Source organism: Sturnus vulgaris, chromosome 1 (genome assembly GCF_052056855.1).
Source record: "Sturnus vulgaris isolate bStuVul1 chromosome 1, bStuVul1.hap1, whole genome shotgun sequence".
NCBI classification, from domain to species: Eukaryota; Metazoa; Chordata; class Aves; order Passeriformes; family Sturnidae; genus Sturnus; species Sturnus vulgaris.
Window position 1 is genome coordinate 71,528,643 of NC_142243.1, and position 24,828 is coordinate 71,553,470.

Consider the following 24,828-nt stretch of genomic DNA (forward strand, 5'->3'; position numbering starts at 1 on the left):
AACTGACATGGTGGTGTTGGGTCATAGGTCGGATTCCGTGATCTCGAAGGTCTTTTCCAACCAAACAGATTCCGCGAAACCGCACGGCCCGGACAACTCCGCGCCCCACCCGCCCCACGGGTGGGCAAAGGGGCGGCCCCGCCTCCTCCGCCCCTCACGGCTGCCCCGCCCCCTCCGCAAGGCCACGCCCCGGAGGCGCGGCTTGGCGCGCGCCCGCCCGGCCCACCATGCGGCCGGGGACGTGCGGGGGAAACTGCGCATGCGCTGCCGTGACCCCGCTGCTCTTCCCTCCCCCTCCACCGGCTCAACGCGGAGGCTCCCTTGGGTTCTGATTGGCTAGTCGGTTCTTTCGGGCCAATGGCAGTGGCGCTTGCTTCGGCGGAGCCGTAGCGCTGCCCGCCAATGGGGAGAGCGGTTGTTGCCGTACTCCTTCCCTGTCCCGCGTGTCCTGACGCGCAAGATGGCGGCAGCGGTGAAGGGTGCGGAGGAGCTGGAGCTGTTGGAGCGGCTGCTGGGGCTGCCGGGCGGGAACAAGTACGGCGTCCAGGGGGAGCGGAAGGTGAAGGGAGCGAGGAGGGGCCTGGAGCGGGTGGCGGTGGCGACGCGCGTGGGAGGGCGGGCGTGCTCTGGTCTCCTTTCCCCAGTGGCTGCTTCCCTCCGAGCTTCCCTTCCCGCCTCCCTGGCAATTGCCCTCAGACACCGATGTGACGGTGACTGCGGCCCCCAGCCGACGTCTCCTTGAGTGGGGTCTCACTTGTGTTCTCTTCAGCCCTTCCCTCATCAACTCACGTATGTTGTGGGTGTTGTAGGGCCTTGCTGCCTGTGAACTTGTAGGTTCTGGAAACTCCTTCCGTCTGCTTGTGGGAAGGGTCATCATGTTTCATGGAAGAGATTTCGACTTGACTTTTACTTGTTTCAGCACTCTCCTTTCTCTGCGTGTGAATTATTTCTGTGCTATCTTGATTAAATGACATGGGAAGAAAAAGGAGCTGTTTTAAAAATAGGAAGATGTCTGTATTGAGGACGCGTTGCTCTTAAATATTTTATAATTTTTAAAGTACTCCTACCTGACATCAGGTTGTAGTAGGGTGGGAACCGGTCCATCTACTGTGCCTGCAGTGGGAGGACCAGAGGAAATAGCCTAAGCTGAGACTAGGGAGATTCAGATTAGATATTACAAAGTATTTTTCCCTCTTGTGGTGCTGAGGCATTGGAATAGATTGCCCAGGGATTTATTGGAGTATCCATTTCTGGAGATGTTTAAGAGGTATCTGGATGTGGCACTGGGTGATGATTTAGCGGTTTAGGGGTTGCAGTGGCAGTGCTGGGTGGATGCTGGACTGGATGATTTTAAAGGTACGTTCCAACTTTGTTGATTCTATGGTTCTAGATGTTTTAATGTTTCAAAGTTTGTATGGAAACCATAGGTTCCAGGGTTTAAGAGGCACTTGAGGCATGAAAAGTGCAATGTGGAGCTGGGAGTGTCACAAATTTGTGAGCCCTTTGTTTGATCCTCCCTCCTGGAGAAGGTTGTTTGACAAATGAAACTCTGCAGTTGCCTTACGTTTTGGGGTTTTTTTAATTGACTGTTTATGATTAGAATCCTGAATATCTATATGTGTTCTTCAGTTGCAAAAACTGCCTTAATTATTTTACAGCCCAGCTGGTATTTACTGCTATTACCATAAAGCATAAGGCTGAAAAATTCAAGTAACTAGGTCTGTGTGTAGTTTTTCTGGCTGGATGCTCAGTGGAAAAAAACTTAATAGTAGTGCAAGACTCTTGATATAACTCCAAAAATAATATTGTGCTTTCAGCTTGCACCTTAGATTAAATAAATCTGCACACAGACTGCTCTGTGTGGTCAAATACTTTAAAAGAGTGTTGTGTTTTAATCAGTTTCTTTCATTTTATGTCATTAAGTCATAAGTGCCTGAACAGGCTTTCAGCCTTTTCAGTTCAGTCACTTCATTTCTTGAGGTGGTGGTTCAGTTTCCTTTCCCACAGCTTAACACATGCTGCTGTCACTCACAAAGACATCATGGCTAAAGCTGGACGTGTGTTGTGTTGTCCTGCTGGTACCGGTGAGCTCCTGACTGCTGTTCAGGGCATTTTGGAATGGTGCAGTACTTAGGAATAAGCTTTTAAGGAGGTGTGGTTACTGCAGCGTGCTTGCTCAGAGAGACGTTGGATGCTAATGACTTCTGTCTTAAATCAGAGTCCTGAATTTGGAAATGAGTTAGAAGCCAGTTAATAAGATTTCTGCCAGTGTTAGAACAAGCAATGCTATTTCTGCCTAATATTGGCAGAATTTGCTTAACTGGAGCTAAAGGTGTCTTGGTTTGTTCATGTTCTTCTGTAACAATTAAAAATAAAATACCCCAAAGAGCAAAAAGTGAACACAGACTTGGTTTTGATGGCACCACCTTTACTGTGAATACTTCTAAGTTCTTATCTATTGCTTCAAAGATCCTTTTGAGGAAACATAAAAAGAAACAATAGCCATTCATATAGAAACTGCTTTCTACGATTATTTGTTTAGTCTTATACTTGTGTTACCACTTCCAGGTTCCTGTTCTCCAAACCAACAATGGCCCTGGGCTGACGGGGCTGATGACCATTGCTGCCCATCTGGTCAGGCAAGCTAGGAAAGACCAACTGCTGGGAAGCACTGCTGAAGAGAAGGCTGTGGTGCAGCAGTGGCTGGAATACAGAGTGACCCGAGTGAATGGAGGCTCCAGTAAGGAAGATACTAGAACAATTCTGAAGGTAAGGAGTACTTAATTACCTAAGGAGTACTTGATTACCTTGCCACTGAATTTTGGAGTGACTGGACCTTGAAGAAGATTACAGTGCTAATGTATGTATGAGCACACAGTTAATAAAATTTAACAAATGCTATGGGCTTGACAGTGTCACTAAGTACTGGTTTTTATTCCTCTTGCTGCTTTTCACTTTTATTGACAAAAATTCCCCCAACATCCTGAAATGGGAAAACGGCTAAAACTGTAAAATACCTGAAGCAGAGCTCTTGCAGTGCTCAATGGCTGTAAATTATGAAGGGTGTTCCACACAGTTTGGAGACTGTTCAGCTACCTGTGTGAGGCGCCAGTCTCTTATTATCTTCAGAAACCCTTGGTTATAAGCAAATTGGTGTTGTATTCCAGGATAACACTTCTCTGATTGTTTTAAGAGCTATTCTTAATAATGTAGAAATTATGGGATATAAGCCATACTTGATGCTGTGGTAATTGATATTGATGCTAAAAGGAGGTACTGGACAGAATTGTGTGTGAAAAGTGAAATCATAAAGGAACCTCTACAAAACTGTCCTTCACATTGAGCTACTTTGTGTGGAGTCCTTGGTCTGCTGTCATTAAACTTTTCTTGTAGGTAGAAGCTTACTTCCTCTTAAACAAGTGGAAGCAGAAGAGAGAATCTTGAGGGTCCCCCTTGTTGTTTGAGCAGCCAGATGACAAGGAGCAGATAGCAAAACTTACTCTATTTTCCTTACTCTTTGCAACTGGTAATAAGTATTTTTGCAGTCTTGTGGGAACAACTTGAAGGGAAAATTTGCTTTATACTGTTAAGCACTGTTTACACAGTGTGTATAAAAGAGCAGTGAAATTCGATCAATTTTTAAAGTGCTTATTTTTTCTAGTTTTAAAAGTATGTTTTAGATGGAGAGTTACATTGCACAGTGCTGCAAGTGAGTCTGAGTTTAGAAACTTGTGAGCAGCAAGGTTGACTACTTGAAGCTAGCAGAGTCGTAATACTTCTGGGTCTGGCAAGATGTGCAGAAATCAAAGACAAACTGAAGTTGTATCAACACTCAGTTACTTAAAATCAAGGAAGATGTGTCTTAAAATCATACAAAATAAAACTTTGTTACTCCTTAAGCTGGCAGCCTGCTTGATCTTGAGGCGTCCTGCCTGCCTTACCTACCAACTTAGTGAAAATCCTGATAAACCATTTCTCTCACTTGAGCCCCAAATAATCTCAGTTATCTTGGTTTCATTGTATCTGGGGAGTATCTTCCATTGGTTAATCGTGAGTTTGTTTACATTGCTTCTCTTTTTGTAACATATCTGCTCTTACTTTCTATGTGCAAATGCTATCAAAACTTTGACAGTCATGGTTACTCTACAGATACAGCATGAAAAATTGTCTACTCTGTAGAGTTTTTAGAATTTGATTGAAGGAGGCACTGACTGATCAGGGGTTAATTTCAGGTTTAGCTGTTGTATAATGAGCTGGCCCTTGGAGGTCTCTGTTGTCTAAACTTTTATGACAAGTGTCACACAGTTTCAGTCATTATTTGAACAAACTTGAAACTTTTTGTTCTCCCAAGCTGTGAGAAGACCGTATGAGAAAAAATAACTAACTTCCATTTACCTTTCTTGCCTTTCTATCATATAAAAACCAAAAGCAAGTTTTCTGTCTTGTTATAACAAAATTCATCTCCTCAGGATGGTTTTAATGTTGATACCTGCAGTGTCAGCAGGTACATGTGAGTGTTTGCAGAACTGCATTGCAGCATTAAAACCAAATGAAGCTGGGTGGGATCTCTTTTTAGCTTTGGCCATAATGACACTGGTTATGTAGAAAGGACAGTATGCTGAAATACAAATATGTAGATAAATCAAGTGTTTCTAAGAAAAGCAAAATTTCCTTACTGAGAAACATTGTTACTTGAGAGAGAATCTCTGCCTTTAAGTGCATTTAAAATTTTTTCTGTGAATTTTTTTAGCAAATGTTGAATAACCAGAATTTATTTTAGCACAAGGCTACTATAGAATTGTTTCAGCACTAATAATTTTATAGTTATAGCAATTAAGGCCTTTTTTTTGTAATTCTCTTGCCACCATGATTAATCAGAAAAGGGGCAGCCTACCATTAAAGAATACTGTGCCAAAAGGAAGTATGGGTGAAAAAAAAAAAGAAACTAAAGTAGGGAGGGAAGTCTGAGGCTGTAGTTTTACAACATGTCTGGAATACACAATGGCAGTCTTGGGACAGTTGCAGCCTAGAGCCACAATTCATAATAAGTTGCGCCAAAAACAGTTCAGTCACTTCTGCTATAAGCTTTAGGCTGCCTCTATTTAACCCTTAACTGATGTGGTTCTACCAAATGTCAGTAAATAACTGGTTTCCTGTTTGTTAATTTGTACAGGAGGGATTTTCTGTTTGCTTTACGAAAATAGGTTGTTAAATTGTTCTTACTAACATGTTGCCTAAAGCTGTTACTTGACAGGAAAAAAATGGTGAAACAGACCATATCAGGCAGGGTTTTATATTCATCCAGAGCAAATGTCACAATGTTCAGAACGGGCCAATAAAGGGCTTGTTGAATTTTGTCTAATTTTAATTCGTGCTTCTCTAATTGACAAAATAAATGGGATCAGTACTTTTGCTCCAAATCTGTTTCTCAGCAGATCCATAGGAATGATGAATGTCAGTAGCAGTGAGAGCGTAATATCCAATATATTGTATTAACTTTCTTTTCCACAGGATAAAAGAGTGTAATCTTTTGTTTCTTTGATGTTTCGTTAGTGGTAAATTAAGCTGCATAGGAAAAGAAACTGAAAATTTCTGAGTTGTCATGCAGGATAACTAGTGTTTTTTCTGCTCCTCAGGGAAGGAACTGAAAACCTCTGTGCCATCCAATCTCTACTTAGGTATTATTGAATTCTGTTCAGGAGATTTTAATGTCTCTGCATTATCGGTTTTAGGTATTTTAAACCTGAGGATTCTTCCCCCTTCACACCCCATGTAAAGAAGCTCTGGCAAATAACTGGTGGCTTGTTAAATTCAGCATCCACAGAAATGCAGAAACTCTGGTCTCTGAAGGATAATGAGAACTAAGAATCTCTATGTACTACTTTCAGTGTCTCATACAGAACAATGTTCCATGATATCAATTAGCTTTATCCCAGTCTCCTGTGCTGCCTGGCTGTAATCATGAAATCCAATTAGAAATCTGAATAAGAGAGCTGTAATTTCTATTTAATGTACTTGCTTGAGAAATTACTATTTCCAGAGGTAAAAAAGCAGGTTAATCCATGCTCTGTTCATACCATTAATCCACAGCTCTGTACACTGTTTTTTGAGACTGAATGGGATGCTTTCCTGCTTTGGCAAACCTGTCCAACAAACACTTCTCAAACTTCAGTTTTGTGTTCGCTTCTTTACCTCTTCTGTCAGCACCAGGATATTTTTGCACACTTACAGGTTTGAAGGTTGAATTTTTATTATTGAATTATTTATTATTTTATTATTTATTATTGAAACATTTATTGGTTATTTTTCTTCTGTCTTTTGCAGGAAACTCAGTAATATAATATTCTTCCAGACCACGTTTAGCTCATAGTTTGCCAGTTAAAGAGAAGAGTCTTGCATGAGAATTAAAAATAAGTCTATGTACCAAAAGTATAGTTTTGCTTTTCTAGGATGTGGCTTCAGAAACCCTTTCTTGGGATCTGCATTGTCAGGGGCTTTCCTGGAGCATTTGGGAATGCTCAGCTTTTTGTGATTGCATGGGGATACAAAAGCATTTAGGGCATAAATGACCTCAAGAATCTTGCTGACTGAAAGGACAGGACGTGCTTCTGTGTGTAAGGGAAGCACATACGCCAGTAGGGTGTTGTGGGCAAAATATCCAGAAAAAAATCGGTGTGATTAGGTCCATTGGAAGCTCCTGAGTTGTTGTAAGAAGCAACTGCTCCTTATCTGAGCCACTGTCACAATTGGCAGTGACTGGCAGGGATTCAGTGGCCTGAACAGATCAAATGGATTAGGGGCCATTGGATTGCATATTTAACAAGCAGCAAGCAATGCTGGGGGTGCTCAGAAGTGTGCTCTGAATGAGATGTGTTGAATTGTTGCTAGATAGAGGCTGTAAATTAATTTTTTTTCCCCCCATAGAACAGTAAATGGAAATAAATCTATTAGTCTGTAAATAATACAATTCTTTTTTCTGTTGCTTTTCTCCCCCTCATACCCAAAAATGGTGTTTGAATTGCTGTAGTTGTTCAGTATATGTTAATGCATTCTAATGCACCTATGCCTTAAGTACCTGTCTGAAATTTGAAGAGAGTTTCCTGAGGGGATGCAACAGTAAGTTTATGTAGTTACAAGCAACTTCCAGGACTATCTTAGTCTTTTAATCCTGGGTTATGGAATTTGTGAAAAACTAGGTTCATTTTCCTGGTAGATCTTAAAAGGTTAAATAAAAGACAATGAGAGACAAACAATAAAGCAAAAGGTTATAATTCAGCCAAGAGCACACCTGCTGTTTTTGAGACACCCCTTAAATTCATCAGCCTGTCTCATATTCATAAACCTATCATGCATTTTCAAACTTTTCTATAAACTATTTTCCATATTCCAGGAGCTGTTTTACATGGCCACTCCTTGAGTCTGCCTTTTTAGAGCATGTGTGTTTCTTGTTTATTTTTCTTATGAGTCTTAATTTGGGCTGTGGTCTTCAATTTCTACAGACAGTCGGTGCTGGTAACTGGTATATCAGTAGCAGGGGTCTTCACTGGGTATTACCCAACCAAACAGTTCACTTGATAGTTCACTTATTACAAAGACACTTTATTAGTCTATGTTACTCCTAAAGAAAACTATATCTTAAAAAGCATTTCAACACCACATCCATCCTAATATTTGTGAAAAGCCAATACTATAATATTTATTTATAACAAAATTCATTTAAGCAGAAAGACAAATGATTCAGATGACAGCAGGCAGACCTGAATTTCCTGGATGTGATAGAAATTCTATATAGTTTTGTGTTCATATTTTCATTAGTCTCTCCAGAACAGGAGCACTGTTTCACTTTAATACTGTTGTCACTTAAGCAAACTTTCAGGAATTTTAGCACTTTCGGTTATTAGCCAGTAATACAATCATCCATGGGAAGCATAACCCACGAGGCAGGATTAACTAAATGTGCCTAATGCACTTGAAAAAATATGGTGTTTCTGAATTAGCATGACTTGCAGGATGAAATTAGAATATCTGCCTTTATTTTAGGGGAGGAAGGTAAATGTTTTAAACCAGAATTTTAAACTAATGCTAATTTTTACAAGACTAAACCATTTTTGTCAAATTTGATTTGTTCAGTTAACTGACTTCGTAAAATTTGATGAACCAGAATAAATAATTGTTCACGCTGTAATGGCTCACCTTGCCTTTAAAGTTTTAGGATTTTTTTGATTGATGACTATTTTGAGTGTACATGTGCAATATAAAACTCAGAATTAGCATGCTGTAATTTCTTTGATGCAGAAATACAAAATTTTCAGCAGGGAAATAACTGTGGTGATGGTAACTTCAGAGATAATGAGCTTTTTACTTTACAAAATCCTGATTCCATAGCCTAAGCTAAGAAGAATGGGGGAGGACTGGGAGAAGGTAAAATTTCAGTGGTGTTAGTTTTTTATTATAATCCATGTGGAATTTCTGGTTAATGAAAATGTTATGTAAATGTTAATGTAAATGAAAAATGCTGGTCAGAGAATTTGTTTCAAAATGACAAGTTTGTGGGTTTTTTTCCCTAGTACGCAGATCTTTAGATTTGAGGTTTTTTCTTCCTGCAAGTTTTTTCTTCTTAACATTGGATTTGCCTTTGTCTTGTGAGTAGGAAATTCCACAGAACTGTGGTTACATGTTTGGGGTAATTTGAGCACTAACTAACATGAACAAAGCAGTAAACCAGACTAAAGAATTGAAGCTATATAGCCAGGGGCAATTGACCTTACAGAATTTTAACTATGCAGGGGTTAATATGTTTCCCTGATTGGCTCTAATAAAAGAAATCAAAGCAGACATGGGGATGTTCAAATATTACAGAAGTACAGGAGTCCTGTCATAAAGAGGTTATCAAAGAATAGAAAAGTGGCTTAATAGAGTCGAACTTGTCAAAAGCAAGTGCAAGTTTAGATGTCTTGAAGTCTCAGCATTCTAGTTTTGTGTTTTGGTCTTGGTTTATTTTCAATATATGCATTATAGGAAATCCCTATATCAGTAAAATTATGTGATCACTAAAAGTACATGCATTAAGGCCAGATATTATTTTGTAAATGTTCACTAAGTATTAACTCGTTTCCCCTTGCCCAATATTTGTTTTTACGATAAGATGTTGTCTGAAGATGGAATGTGCTGTAATTGAGACTGAAAAATTCAATTTTTTTAAAATGTTAGTTAAGTTTAAGCTGCTTACCTCTGTTTCTAGGACAGGGGGAGGGAGTGGCTTAAGCAGATGATATGCGCTTCTTTTTTTTCCTTCAGATAAGGGGAGTTTCCAAATCCAAGGAAAAGCTGAGAAACTGTTTTTGTAGGTGTCTGTAAATAATGTTGTAAAACTAAAGCTGGCTTATGCTAGGGTCCAGGTTAGAGAAGGTAATTTTATTGTTACATTTCTTTAGAGGAAAGTAGGGGGCAGAAAGGTGCAAAACTGGATGTCAAGTAGGTAGGATTTAGAGAAAAGGAAGGATGGGTGAAGAGAGCTGATGTGTGATGCCTGTGTCCTCAGAACTGATAAACTTGAGCAACACTGAGCCTGTCAGCCTGTTATTTTCTGGCAGAGAATGGTTGCATACAAAAAGCCATGAAAAGGACTCTTTCTGTTAATATGCTTTTGAAATAATTATTTACTGAACCTGGATGGAAGCCTTCTACTACCCACCCTCATAGCCTCTGCTCTGGAACAGTTGAGATGCTCTTAAAATGCTGAAATTCTCTTTCTTAGAGACTTGGACAGCAGCTGAATTGACAATACCAATCACAAAGAATCATTAGCAGTAATTTCAGCATTAATAAAAGCAGTGTCAAGTGATAGCAGCTGATGGGTATCAAGTTACCAGCATCAAGACTGAAACTTGTCTCCCACTCCACTCTCCCTTTGTGCTTCCCTGATTCTTATGACATTACTGTTCCCGAACCTTGCTGACCAGCTGCACAGAGTCCTGGAGGACAGGCATCACTGCTGCTGGGAGAACAGTATGCTGTCCTTTTATCATAGGACTGCATTTTCTGTTAATCAAATGTTAAACATTTGAATTTGCACTCATAGTAAATACACAACTCTCTAATTTTTCAATTTCAGTAATTTGAAGCCAAGACAGACTTGAAAGTATTTCTGTGGTGTCATCTTAAAATAAATTGCATTTGCATTTACAAAAATTTTGGTAAGTATGAAGCACTTTGTTTAGAGACCAGCATTTAAATTTTACCTAATTCTCACTGTCAAAGAATGATATTTTATTTTATTATCTTGTCACTTCTTATATTGTTTGTTTTAACAGTTTGCTGAGTTGGGATAATTTAAAACCGGTGTTTATTTTATATGCATGGTCTCCAGAGGAAATGTCTATTATTTTTAACAACTGCCTTAATAGATTGTTTCACGGAGTCAATACTACAGCAGTATAATGACTTTTTCTTTTTTAGGATCTTAACATGCACCTTGAAGACAAAGTCTACCTTGCAGGAAACATTTTTACCTTAGCAGACATTTTGATGTATTATGGATTGCATCATATCATGGTAAGCATTACTTGCATCATTTTTATATGTTCAACTTTTAGAATTGTTATCTGTGTAAAGGGCACTTTATTGTTGTAGAAGTTGACCTACTGAACGGAACAGAGGAATATAAAACTTGTTCTTAAGTTTTTCATTTTATTCTTTAATATTTAGCTATGGATCCGTCAAAAGACCTGTAGTGTCAAAATGCTTTAGTTTCCTCTGCAAAGTGTAGCAAGGATTATACCTATCCTTGTGTTTCTAGGATTGAGAACTTTTGCCTGTTCGAGTCTGAAACATGACCATACTACAGAACTGCAGTCACAGAAGTACATGGGGAAACAGATAAATGAAGCTGAAAGGATGTATCAGAACTGAAAGAACTAACTTCGTTAGTATTAGAGTTAGTATTATATTACAAACGCACGTAAATTAAGCTCCTTAATGCATATAAAAAAGTTTGAGCCATAACAAATTATCATTTGTGTTTCCAGACTTAAGTGATAAGACTTGATAAGGTACATAATATGAAAAGAATACGGGGAGCTGGTGCTTAGGAGGAAAAGGGAAAAAAAATCCACTCCAAAAATAAATTTATTCTGAGTGGAAAGATGTTGAGATTATTTGTAGTCTGCTCAGGCTATTATGAAGTGCTTAAAAATTGGTGCACCTTCAGTTCTGAATCCCAATTAATTTAAAGATAAAGCAGTAGAAACTATTTGCATTTTGGTGGCTGGAATGTGTTTGTAAATGAGCCATTGTCATCCTCTGGAGTGGGAAAAAACCAAAGGACTCAAATAAAAAGGTCTAAATTCTTGGGAGAAGATTAAATCAGTCAAGAAAATTGAGGGGGGGAGCGAGGATAGTTAGAAGATGCTTTTGACAAATGCACGTGTGTCTGAGAATTGAATTCAGTCAACTGGGTGAATGGTTACTTTTATACAATTAAAAGCAGATCTCTGGGAGAAGTGTAGAAGAATACTACATTTCAAAATGGAAGCAGAAGGGAGGGGCAATCAAGCAGTGAAATTCTACCAGAAATTAAAGAGAACTTATGTATCTGTATCTTGCCTGTCCAGAAGTTCAAATGAGTGTCAAGCAGAGGAGAGGGAAGGTTTTTGAAAACATGCTAGAATAAGTCACATAGAATTAATTCTGTTAAATCACATTTACCTTGTAAAATGTCTTAAGCGATAGGATATATGTGTTGATTACAGTATCAGAATGGGTTACCTTTCACATATGATATGCAGCCAAAAAGAAGTATATAAGTATTTTCTAAAAATATGATTGTATATTCTGTTAGAGAGTATAAGTTCAAATTAGACTTAAAAAAAAAAAAAAAAACAACTTGGCAGGGGAAAATCCAAGCATATTTTAAATTTAGAGTTTGCTCTAGAGTAGACCACCTAATCAAGATGAAAAGATACATGTTATTGCTTTGGGAAATAGAACAGATGGTAAAAACAAATGACTTGGTGCTCCTGGGTGCCTGCAACCATCCAGACACTACTTGGGACAAGTTTATAGTACAGCATCTGTTTCTGAAATGTTTTATTTCATCAAATGTAATTTTCTGAATTGGAAGGGTACGAAGGGCAAGCAACAGGGTGACTATTCTAAATAAATATAAAAATCTAGGAGCAAGTAACTAGGAATTACATGTATTTTCAAGGTTTCAGAATTGATAAACATATAGAGGCAGTACCTTGAATTGTAGAATCTTATGATTTTATTTTTTTTAATATCTTTTAATTATTTTTATTTTCCTTGTGATCGGAAGAGAGTATGTCCGGAGCTGCTGCTCTGCCCTAAGCTTTATGGGGGAGGCAGGGAAAGCTGCTGTATCTCCTCATGTGATGTGGTTCAGAGAAGCAGTTTGTCATATCCATCACTGCTTCAGCTAAGCCTTGTGCTAAATACCAATATGTATTTTCTATGATACTTTAAGAAAGGAGGTAGAAATGGGAGACATGGGGCAGATCTTGCTGTCCATCAAGTTGACTAGAGAATTGATCTGAAAACATTACTGGTAGTACCTTAAAGGTTAATCTCTGCTTTTGATGGACTAAAAACTACATGCTAACACAGATATTAGTGATGGGATGCTGTAAATATTACTGATATACTGTAAATATTACTGAATAAACCAAGTAAAACTGTAAAACCCTTCTGATGTTTCATTGTAAAAGTTTTTAAGACCAGTTATTCCTATAGCTCAGTTCTTCACCTGTGGTATCTTGATTTCTCTGATTATAGATCATGCATATTTGTATTTGTTCCCCCTTCCCATCTTCATTTTGCCCTTCCCATTATCCAGGAGGGGTTCTGGGGTCTGGTTCTTCCCTGTCCTGGCTCATCCATTTGAACTGATGGTTTGTTTACTGGACAGCAGCAACTCTAATTCTGCAGTTGCGTGCCTGCCTTTCATTCTCCCTGTCCCTTCTAGTTTTCATAATAAACACAATAGTGCAATGTATTTAAAAATCCATATTTGTGAGAAATAATTATTTCAGTCAGTGAGGATCAGATTCACAGGTAGTGTTTCGGGTTTTTTGCAGAATATGTTTTGGGGTTTAAATTAGAAATACACATTCATAGTAATAAGGCAGGGACTAAATAGTACACGCTGTTCTGCATCATAATATAGGTCATAAACACCTAAAAAGTGTAATGCTTGATACTGCCTTTTCAATCAATGTGATCTACATTGTCATATATAATTGATGTCTCTGTGTATGTAACATTAATATTGTCTTATAGACACTTCAATTCCAGAAATACATATGTGGATAAATATGAACAATAAAGTTCTACTAGGTTAAAGCATAGATTGCAGAGAAAATATGAATTTAGAAGCATTGCTTGAGGTTATCTTAGGCAATCATTAAGCATTAAGTTCCCCCTGTGGTAATGAATTTGTTTTCTAATCTGGGGGATTTTTTAATTTTTTTTTTTTTTTTAAGTTTCCAGATGTCTTCATTCTTAAATATTTTTGACCAGCACAAGTCCAGTTTTATTTCAAGAGAAATAATCAATATGATGATTGATCTGCTTTTATACTTCAAAAATGTTGTCAGAACCAAGGAAGCAGTCTCAAATCTATATGTCTGACTTGAAAATTTCTTTAATAACGTCTGGAAAATTATGGGTGAAGTTTATATCTGCAAATGGAAGACGCCTCAGTCAAAATTTTGGTGTCAAACCAAATATGATCAAGTACAAAACAAACTAAGCAGTGGTCCTTGAGTCAGAACCACTAATATTGAACTGTAGTGAGACTACAATAATAGTTTATTTTGGAGTTATTTTTTCCATAAGGAACATTTCCTGTAATAAACAGATTGTCATGACTTTTTGTTAATATTTGCTATATGTTGCTTATTTTAATACTGAGGTAACAGGTTTTTCTTCGAAGCAATAATGCTAAAATGGTAGTTAAACTGAATTGCAAAATAAGCAGTTTTAGCTTTAAGAAAAAATTAATTTTAAGCTTATTCCTTTAACAGCAGAAAATTAGATAAAGCTATGTGAGAGTACACATAGGTCATGAAATACAAATACAGGTGTTGGGTTTTTTTCTCTTTCTCCCATATCTAAAGGCTAAGTTTAAAAAGTCAGATAGTATCTATTCTTTTCTTGATGCTGAAGAGGTTCATATATAGGCAGGTATTTTTAGATTTTCCATGACCTGCAGGTTGTGGGAATAGGGCTTTATGCCTGCATCCCCATGCTACAGAAAGAGAATATAATTAAAGCTTGTGTATTTTCAGCCCTTTCAGAAACTCTTAGAGTTGCTTTGTATGATAACCACCTTGGTTCCCCTCGGTGAGCTTTGTGGTGGAAGAAAAGGACTTTTTTTTTTTCATGACATGGAAAAAAAAGTCTGTCAAATTAAGTGTCTGCTTCCTTGCTATTAAAATAATTGCTTTAATAGCAAATAATTATTTTAACAGCAGAACAGCAGCCTTTCTTAACTTGGGGGAATTATCTAATTTAATGAGGAAGAACAGAAAATACCCATCTAACAAAATGTTGTAAAAAATGCCATGGAAGTGATCTCTAAACAATTAACCTAAGAGTTATGTTCTGAGTAAAAAGTAGAGCATGCCACAAAGTGCTTTTTAATATATTTCACTGATAGAGTACATTATGTAAATAAGTAAAAAAACCTTCCTTGTTGTGCCTAGAGTACAAAAAGGGATCTTATTATTAGCATAGCTGTCTGTTTTGCCCTTCAGATGTTTTTTCACAATGCTAACAGAATGAAAGAGAACTAGTTTTGCAGACTTTTATTTTTTATTTACATTGGAGAAACATGAAGATCGAGAATTATCAGTAAAAGATTATGGGAAGGAAATACTGTATCTGCTGCAAAATCTAAAATTTATCTCAGCCTTTCCATAACCAGGTGCTTATCCATTAAAGACTTTGGAAAAGTCTTTATTGTAAACTCGAGGCAAGTAAAGCTTCAGTATTTTAGTACTTGCTCATACTTGACTATCTTTCTTCACTTCTAGTAGTTTTAGATTGCCTTAGAGCACACACGTTGTTCTTTTCACATACTGTGTTACTTTGTAAATGGCCCCCAGTTTTGTATCAAGCATCGGCATTCAGCTACCATTAATCATAACACGCTGCAGATGATCAAAAGCATCTTTCCCTCAATGGTACTGCTTTTTTTTTTTTTTTTTTTTTGGTCCTGGATATACTGCACTTGCAGAGAAGCTCAGGCAGCTTGTGAAACAGTGTTATATTACCATAGATTCCATTTTTCATTCGTAGTGCCTTTAAAAATCCTAGATTCCCTCCTCCCCCTTTGTTAGTGCTGTTCTGGTTAGTGCTATTCACTTGGTTAATTGCCAATAACTCTCTTAATATTTCTAGATCAGCAAAAATATGTGGCTGGTTTTTATGGTTTATCTCTGCATTTCTATCAGACTATACAACTGTAGGAACAGTGTTTACGTTTCCATGCCAGCAGCAAGAAAAGCAGATTTTCTCATGCTGCCTGAACTGGGGTTCATAACAGTGCAGAATTGCAGTTGTCACTGGAATATGTCTGTAGTGCTGTGCTTGTATTCCGGCAGTACATTCCATAGGAAGAGCAGCTACATGGGCTTAGGAGCACCTGCAAGATCCCTGCTTTTTGATTGTTGCCAGTTACTGTTCTCTTAATTTCCCGTTAATTTAGCTTTAATGCTGTGTTCCATTGGGTTAGAATTACCTTCTGCAACTCCTTGGAATTGTTCTTTCCCAGTATTTTTCCATTGGTTCATCTTCTAGTATGTATCCTTACTTTCTTTTTGCCACTATGTTTTTAAAGTTTCCCAGTTCTAAGCCAGGTGCTGGGCTGTGTGAGAGAACAGCAAGGAGAAGCAGCAAATCTGATAGGAAACTCCTGAAATTAAAAGGGTGGCATGTCACAAGGTGAAATTTATTTAGAATAAGACTGGGTTTAAAGACCTGGTTTTTACTCATACACTTGAATATCTGTAAATGTATGTTTAACTCTTTCTGTAGTCCAAAGTTTGTTGAAACTTGTTTTTGAGATTTGTTTCCAGCTGTCTTGTGCCCAAGACCGAATTTTCAGTGAACCTGCAGCATCCATAAAATCTAGTGTTTGTAGAACGAAGCATAAGGAATATGCCATCTGTTTAGCTTTTGAGGAGATTACCCTTGATTAGCTTTAGAAATCTAAACATGAAAAATACTAGGCATGTCTAGATCATTATTTATCTGTTAAAACTCTCCTCTACAGATGTGCCCTTTTTCATTGACTGCCAGCATTGTGAAGATTTAAGTTAAGCCTGATGGTTAATTGGCTAACTGAAAATGAAATGAGGTGAATCCTGATTGGTTTCAGTATTGGTGAGATAGGATTGGGTAGTTGATGTGACGATCACGTTTTGTTCCTGGTACAGGTTTTATAGTCTGTTCTGAGGACTACCCCATTTGTAATTCAGTTGTAGAATGTTAATGTGAGAAAAGAGATTATGGTCTAAACTGATAAGCCAACTTGATTACAGAGAAATAAGAAGACATAAAATTGCTAATCAAGAATAGTAATACAGGTGATACAAAATGGGAATACTTCTACAGCTGGCTTGAAACACTCCGAAGTAATAACAGACTTTGTTGTAAAGCTTTGAGGATGCTGATGACCTAAGTTTGAAAGGCTTTTAAAGGTAGAATCTGGATCTGTAACTGTAGATAACCTAAGCCAGTCTTCTGATTAAAGATAGGCTTTAAGTTCTGCATTAGTCTTAGCCACATATGCTGTGAAAAGGAGCTGTTGCAACAGTGTGATACAGGCTTGTTCCTGATTGATCTTGAAGCTGTTCTGTGTGATAGTACTTTAAATATTTTTATGAAGTATGGACAGGTTTCCAGTTTGTTTTACTGTTGTAATTTGAATCATGCCATTGCTGTCTTAATAATGTAAGCTAGCAGATGTGAACAGTTAAGTTATGCTGGTTCTTAGTAACTATTCCATTTTGAGCAATAGTCATACAAAACAACTTCCAATTACCCTATCCAGTCTGAAATTGCCTGGAAAAAATTTACTCCTGTACTTACAATACACCTTGAAATACGAAGTAGTCACTTTGCCTGTGAGACAAGACTGTCTCACTGAACGACCATGAAGGGGTTGTGCGTGTTGTGGAACTCTTCCCTGCACCACCCAGTACTGTATGCTGACCCCATGAATAGAGAGATGCATTAAATTCATGCAAGCTTTTCACTCCTCTCTATCATGCAACTATATATTCCACCTCCAGGTCTGTTCCTTTGAGTAGATTAAATTTCCATACATATTATGGGTTTGAGTTTTACTATGTGAAATTAGGATAGAATACTGCTAGGCTGTAACAAGTTACTTGAATTTAAATCATCTGTAAAACAATCGACTTTTATTTTGCCTTACCACATGTTATGACTCTAATGATGCAGTGCCTGGTGTTACTGCTGCTTTGTGTTTATTCCCCATCCAGGTGGACCTTACAGTGCAAGAAAAGGAGAAATACCTTAATGTGTCTCGTTGGTTCAACCACATTCAGCATTACCCAGGTGTCCGACAGCATCTGTCCAATGTCGTCTTTATCAAGAACAGATTATACACTAATGCTCATTAAGGCAAATCTTAATGTCGTGTTAGAATGAGATGGGGGAGTTTAGGAATTGTACTGTCCAAAGCCACTAACCTGCAAGTACTGTTTTGTAACCTTCTGTATGTGAACCGAAAATGTCAATGCCTCAGATAATGCAACTGCATTGAATTGCTGTTGTTAATCAAGAATTAGACCTAAAGAAATATTCTGTATCTGATTAAATGCAAAAATGGTGGAAAGATGGAAATGAAGTTTTAATTCACTATTTTTTAAAAAATTTAAAGTTCTTTTAATTAAACATTCAAGTGAAATTACATCATCTTTACCATCAATTATTCACCCCTTTTGCTATTTATTGAATTTTTATGTATGTCAGCCAGCTTTCCTTTTGTTTTCCATGGATGTTTACACTAGTTTTGTACAAGTTAAGATCTATATTGTGTGCCAAGGATGTGAAAAAGGGAACATGCAAATGTTACAAAGTATTTATGTGACCGAATAAATTATTTTAAAACTGTAGTCTTAATTTGGCTATGAAACTTTCTAGTTTTTCTTCAGTAGATTTTTAAAGGTTAGTTCACTTCCTGTTTCATTTTGTGGTGTACTGTTTTGTATCTAGAAGCATTTCCTTTCAAACCGAGTAGCAAAATTAGTGTTCTTAAAGATTTTGCATGTGCCTCGCTTCATAATTTGCTACATAAGTGCAAATGCACTTTTCCACCCCCCCAACAAAACCAACCAAAACCCTCAACTTGAGATAATTTGCTGCTTTATCAGGTTCATTGGCAGTGTTTAAAATGGGTTTTAAAGCCACCTACACTATTGTTGTCACACATTTGGATGGGTCATTCTGCTGTAGAATGTGGTCCTCTGATTTTTATTTGTACAAGTATAAAAATGCTAACTTGAACTGGTTAATGATCTGCACAATTCAGATAAGACTTCTTTTAAGGCATGAAAGAAATACAAAAATAGTTTGATATTTTAATTGATAAATCAGCTATGTTGGTTTCTTCAGCAGTGTTTAGTGGACAACTTCACTTGTACATTCTTTTGTTTAATGTGCTACTTAGAAGCCTCGCACCCAGTAAATACAAAAAAGCTATTTTGGATAGAAGTTTGAGCATTTTGAATGTTAAAAGTCCTTTAAAAAATAAAATTAAAATACATCCTGACATATAAATGGACAGAAGAAAATTGCAAGGGTAAGCATTACCTGAACAATTCCAGACTCTAATAGGTATTTTCTGTAGATATACATAATTTTATTTTTAATTCTTTCACTGAAGGTTTACAGGCACACCAAGTTACTTTTAGGGCAGAAATTTCAGAAATTCTCACCATTTCCTGGGGGCTTAATTCTCTACTTCTAGCTACTCTTTTTCCATGCTATTTAGAAACTTACCTTATGTACTTACAAAGATCTCTCTGAAATCTTGAGATCTGTTCAAGAGTTATGGAGTGGGCTTTAGTACAAACGTACATTAGAAACTTCATTCTCAAAGCTTTTCATATTTCACTGCCTGAAAGCTTCAGCTATTTACAGTCAGTACTTGTACTCTTAATATCCAGTTTATTCAAACATTTGTTGCCTAAATAGTGTGTATTCAATGAGTGTGCTTTTTCCCCTTGTGTGGGAGCAAGTGATGAAAAGACTTAGAAAAATACCTGCACTTCTACTAAATTCTGCTACAATGAACCCTTTTCTGTTTCAGAAGGGGAGCATGGGTATGAATCATCAGTACATTTGGAAGGGTTTAGGGAAGTTTCACATTTATCTTATGGATTTATTGTTTTTATCTATCCTTTTGCAAGTAAGAATGATTTAAATTCTTTAAAGTGAATGTGCAAGCCTTCATCCATGAAAATAGTTTCCGTTACAGCTGAGAATGCTGAAATTGAGCCAGAGCTAAATGTTGCTGGGAACAATACTGTCATCTTTTTAGACAGGTTGTTGTAGAGATGATGCTACAAAATGTCATATTTTTTTAATCCCAAACAGCTGCTGTTTGCAAGTATTGGGATTTCTTAGGTTGGCTACATGCTACTGCTGCAGTATCCCCTAGCCTCTTGTGCCAGTTTTATTTTCTCTTGTGTAGAACAAAAGTGTTACTTGCTGCTGAAATGTTAAAAAAAAAGAGTTCACCTAGTAGAAAGATGAAATGTTTGGAAGTGAATTAGTAATATTTAACTCTCTACTATCTAAAAGGCTTTTGGTCATTATCATATAGTAACGAGCATATTTCAATTTTCTTTCCTCTATTTGGGAAAACTTGGGGGGATAGAGGGTTAAAAGCAAAGAAGGATGAATTGAGACTTTGCCTTTAGAGAGATGACTAGGAAAACCAGATGGTATTGATTTTTCTTGCCTCTCCCCCTTTTTATCTAATGGCTTTTGATCAAGGACAAATAAATCTGTAAGAAAACTTCTGAAAAGTCACACAATTCCGAGTTGGTCTGAGACTGTATGAGGTACATGTTTTACAACTATGCTTCATAATTTTGAAAGATGAGGTGTGTAGTGGGTGCTCTCAAATCAACATTGATGGTTTATGTAAAGGGTTTGCATTGGATAAATGTTCAGCTGTTTTTAAAGCTAGTTCCTCTTTCTGTAATATTTTATTACACTTTCACTGAACATTAGTAAAAGAGACTTTGCTCCCTTGCAGCCCCTTTCTCCATTCTTAAAACTCTAGTTGCTGAAGGGCGCTGTGATGTTTTACTTTCATTGCTTTGCATTTTGATGATGATGATGACCACAGTGATGTGTGGAATTTATTTTCACAGCATTTCATGAACAGCAACACTTTCATTTGTTAATGTATCTCATCATTGCAGTATTATTATTTTGCATAATTGTTCTAATTTATTCAAGGGGCCTGACATGTTATGGTCTTATAAGTATGTGCCCCTGGGACTTGAGTGTGTTGCCATATGGTGAGATAGTGCTGCATGACAACCTTTCAGCAACAGAAGAATTCAACAGTGAAATAAATATGATAATTGTAAGTGTTCAGTGAAATCCTACACTTAGCACTTTTTCTCCTTGATGCCAAGATGACAGCTTGTAGACCAAACAGGTTGAATCAGGTGTTCAAGTATTGCATAAGATATGTTAGAAATGTGCTGAAGATTTTTAGTTGTCTTTATGTGTGTAACTTCATTTTTAAGTGAGAATTCAGTTTGACTTCTGAAGTCTCTAGTGGTGTTTCTTTCTCTGAGACTTGTAACTGGGCAACAGTGATTTATAGAAAAATCCAGGTTTAATACGAGATTAGGAAAGAGTGAGCAGAGATGGGAAATTTGGAAAGATTACACAAAAAAAATAATTCCAGTTTAGACCTGAGGACTAAGAAAATCTGACCATTCAGATGGAACCAAAATGAAGGCTTTTCAGCAGCAAAACTAAAGAAATTATTTATGATAGCTTAAATGTATAACATGCTTTCTGTCATGTTCCTGGTTATCAGTGATTTACCTTCCAGGTTGGCATACCAGTGTTTCACACAGAAAATGAGTTAGAAGGTATCCACTTCTGGTTCACACTTGAAACACTCCAATCCAGCAAGTTTTGTTACCCTGCTTCACCCCACCCACAGTAAGTACTTGCTGTTAATAGGTTTGCACCTATTGAATTTCCTGAGATTCTTCGTGTAGAAAGTGTAAGTTTTGCCAGTGAAGCCTCCTAGCAAACACTTTGGTTATTTGCCTGTAAGAGGTGATATTTTCATGTATTTTTATCTTTTTTATCTTGTATTCCGTCTCTATAGCCTACTCAATACTCTTCAAAATATTTGTAAACTGGAGTAGACCTTCTCATGAATTTCATTATACTGGCCAAATCTTTGGAAGCACATAGGCCTAGAAATGGGGAGCTTATTTTTTGTGAGATGCATCTTAGAACTTTCCAATAGGTGTTAGAGCTTTGTAGTGTCTTGATAAAAAATCAAAACCAAAATAATTCTACACTTTTACTTTGTTTCTCATACACATATACACGTGTTAATTTCAATTGTAGCTAATGGAAGGTTATTCTGGACCCTTCAGTGTGGGTGTGGATCCTGGGTTACTTGCAGGGAGCTGAGACTCTTAAGTAAGGTTTAATGTAGATGTACTTTGCAATTCACATAAGACATTCATTTATATTAACTTTTATATGAAAATGTGACTTAAAGTGGTTTTGTCTGTAAAATAGACCCAGGTCCAGATAGAAGAGCAGTGGGACTTGGGTATCTTTATTTTTCACTTGGTTAAAAAAACAATAGATGATCAAAAGTCAGCTGTTGATTTGAAAGAGGACAAAGTACTTGAAAAGCAGTTAGCTGAGAGAGATGAAAATAAAGGAATAGATAGAACTATAAAATCATTATTAAGAAATCCCATGTAAGCTCTTCTGCTTAGAATGGTTCATATTTTTTCTGATCTGCTACCGTCTTCTGTTTGCATCTCTGCAGCTGATTTATGGTTTGTCTGCTATGTTGAATGCAGAAGCTGGGAATAGATTTTTCAAGCAGATTTGCTTAGTATGGCCATAAATTGATTTTACAATTGTATGTATATACAGAATATTGTATGAAATTTTTTCTACCTTTTTTTTTCTTCTCAAAAGAGGGATCTGTAGGCCTATTTTATATTCTTCCCTTTTTGTTTTTAATCTTATCACCTCTTTTAATCTTTGGTGTGTTTCACAGTGTTTAACTTCAAAGTGTAATTGCAATGATGCAGCTGCTTAAGGGATTGCTACATTTAATATTTTCCCCCCGAGAGCAGTATTTCTTCTTTGCATCTATAATTGGATCATGCTGCTGCTGTCCCTCATGGAAATGCCAGGTTTCATATTCACTATACACCTGAGCACATGCTTACTCACTTGGTAATCCTTGTATTTTTTTTCTATTTATTTATCAAAATCGACTTGGATTGCACATATTTTCTTTGTGTTGTAATCTTATTGCAAAAGAAATTAAAGGGGAAATGCCATCATGCACCCCTTGCTTTGCCGAGTCTTCAGATTCTGACTGGGTCTTTGTATCCCACCGCTGCATGTCTTGAATGTGAGATGTATCCTACCTCAGAGCCCAGCTCCAGGGCGACACAAAGATACCACAGATTTGGAAAGGGGCATCGATTTTGTAGCAAGCATTACTTGTTGCTGCTCTGTGCACGTTCCTGCAGGCGTGGCCTTTATTTTCCATGCTGGTCGTGACTACAGCCAGCGCGGCTGCCACAGAACACCGCACATACCATCTCTCACTCTGCAGGCAGGCGGGAGGCGATTAATTTTTCATTGTTGCTGCATCTGAAGGATTCCCCTTTCCCCTCCCACGCTACCTTGGCCCCTTTAGGAAGATTTTCATCCATTAAACTTTCCCTTCTCTGTTGGAAGAACTAAATCTCTTTCAGCATTTTCAGGCTGGTGATCTAATTTGACAGCTCGTAGGTGATGTCTATTCCTCTTCAAAGAGGCAGGTAGCCCCGGGCTAGCCAGCTGCATTGTGGATTCTGCAGATTTGGCTTGCTGTTCCTGCTGGGTGTCATCTGTCTTCTCAGTCTTGCGGTGGATAATTTTTGTCCTCCCCAGCATCATCTGCCTGAGCAGTTTCTGCCTGGCAGGCCTGTCTGTCCAGGTTGAGCATCAAACACAGTGGCCGCACGGCTAATGTGACAAGGCACCTCTCCAAAGAGCGCAGCCTCGGGCCTGCTCGGGCCAGCATCAGCATCGCAGCCCGCAAACTTCCAGCCATCACGATCATGGTCTTGCTCTCCCATCACGGGTGCAGCCCATGGACTTATTCTGCTGGCACAAAGTATGTCCCCCGCCTCGCCCTCTTAAGGGCCGTCGCTCCGATTCCTCCCATCCGGGCAGATGTCTGCCTCAACAGGTTTGGGTTTCCCTGCCTGTTGCCGGCATTTGACTCGGACATCACCACTTGGATGAAATAATCCTTTAGTGGATTATCATCGCCAGACAGCCTGTGGGGGAAATGACAGGACTCGGCACGTTCATCTGAAGATTTTGCAATTCAGAGTGCTGCTAATGCTAATGGGAAGTGGCAGGGTGATCCCTAAAAGAGAAAGCGGGTTCCATTGCATGGCAAAAATGACAGAGGTTGTTTAGCCTATCTTCCAAAAAAATACATGATGACTACATATGTTGATTTTCATGCTCCAAGCCATAGCTATTTCCATATTTTTGTGACTTGATGACTACTTTCTACAAACTGACAGGTTAGGGGCTCCACAAGTATTGTCTTTTTATAGCCATCACCTCTTTAAGTCCTCCTTAATTTCTTTAAAATATGCTTTGAAAATAAGCTTGACTGGGCAATGAGAGTAAGCAGGGGAACAAAAAGCAAAACCAGGCATAAATACAACAAATAGCATATTCTTTAAAAAAAAAAAAAAAAGCAAAAAACTAACATTATTCAAACAAAGGAGGAATGGTTTCAGAACAGTAGTCCTAGAAACCAATGCAACTGTCACAGGATTTTCCCTTGTTGCAATCCCGTAATTCTGAACCTGACATTAATCATGATATAAAAACTTTCCTAGAAAATCAGTCTTTACAAAGCCCCTCAACTACAGAGTTTTCTTCTTAACAAATAAAAAGCTAGAGCATAGGGCTTAGAGGAGCAAATAAATTGTCACAGAGGCTATGAAAAGATGGCAGCTAAGCTGGAAAGGGTAAAATTAACATTTGAAGAATTCTAGCCCAAATTAGTATTGTATAATTGTATTAGTATGATGATTGAGCAGCTGGAATATCCTGCAGATATTATCAATATATAAGCATGACTCTAATTTACTGGCTATTGTCAAATGATTGCATGTTTTGTATTCAAGTGGAAAAATATAAATACCGATTTACAGGTTGCAATAGGTGGTCACTTTCAGGAAAAAAGATAATGTAGGAAGGAACTATTTTAAAAATAATTTTTCTATCTAATAATTGCCTAATTAATGTAATACTTACAGACTGTGTAACAGTGAAGGAGTGTAAAACAACATTATATATTTATGCTAAATTAAATAATAATGTTAGTTGAAGTATTGAACAGTTCCCAATGTAAGATTCATTTTATTATTTAGGCAGGTTCCAGCTATATTTTGCCGGATTTTGGGAGAGATTTTTCAACAATACCAATTAACTCATTTTTAAGCCTGAATTTAGAAGATTATAGAT

The 24,828-nt window shown here is 37.6% G+C and overlaps 1 protein-coding gene across 1 annotated transcript; it reads left to right on the plus strand.

The window, feature by feature from the left end:
• Window positions 1–411: 411 nt before the first annotated feature.
• EEF1E1 (eukaryotic translation elongation factor 1 epsilon 1) lies at window positions 412–18,171 on the plus strand. The gene is made up of 4 exons (XM_014885855.2): window positions 412–559; window positions 2,569–2,769; window positions 10,459–10,554; window positions 17,529–18,171. Exons 1-4 carry the CDS (start codon window positions 461–463, stop codon window positions 17,667–17,669), a joined length of 537 nt encoding a protein of 178 aa, XP_014741341.2. The 5' UTR covers window positions 412–460; the 3' UTR covers window positions 17,670–18,171.
• Window positions 18,172–24,828: the final 6,657 nt, after the last annotated feature.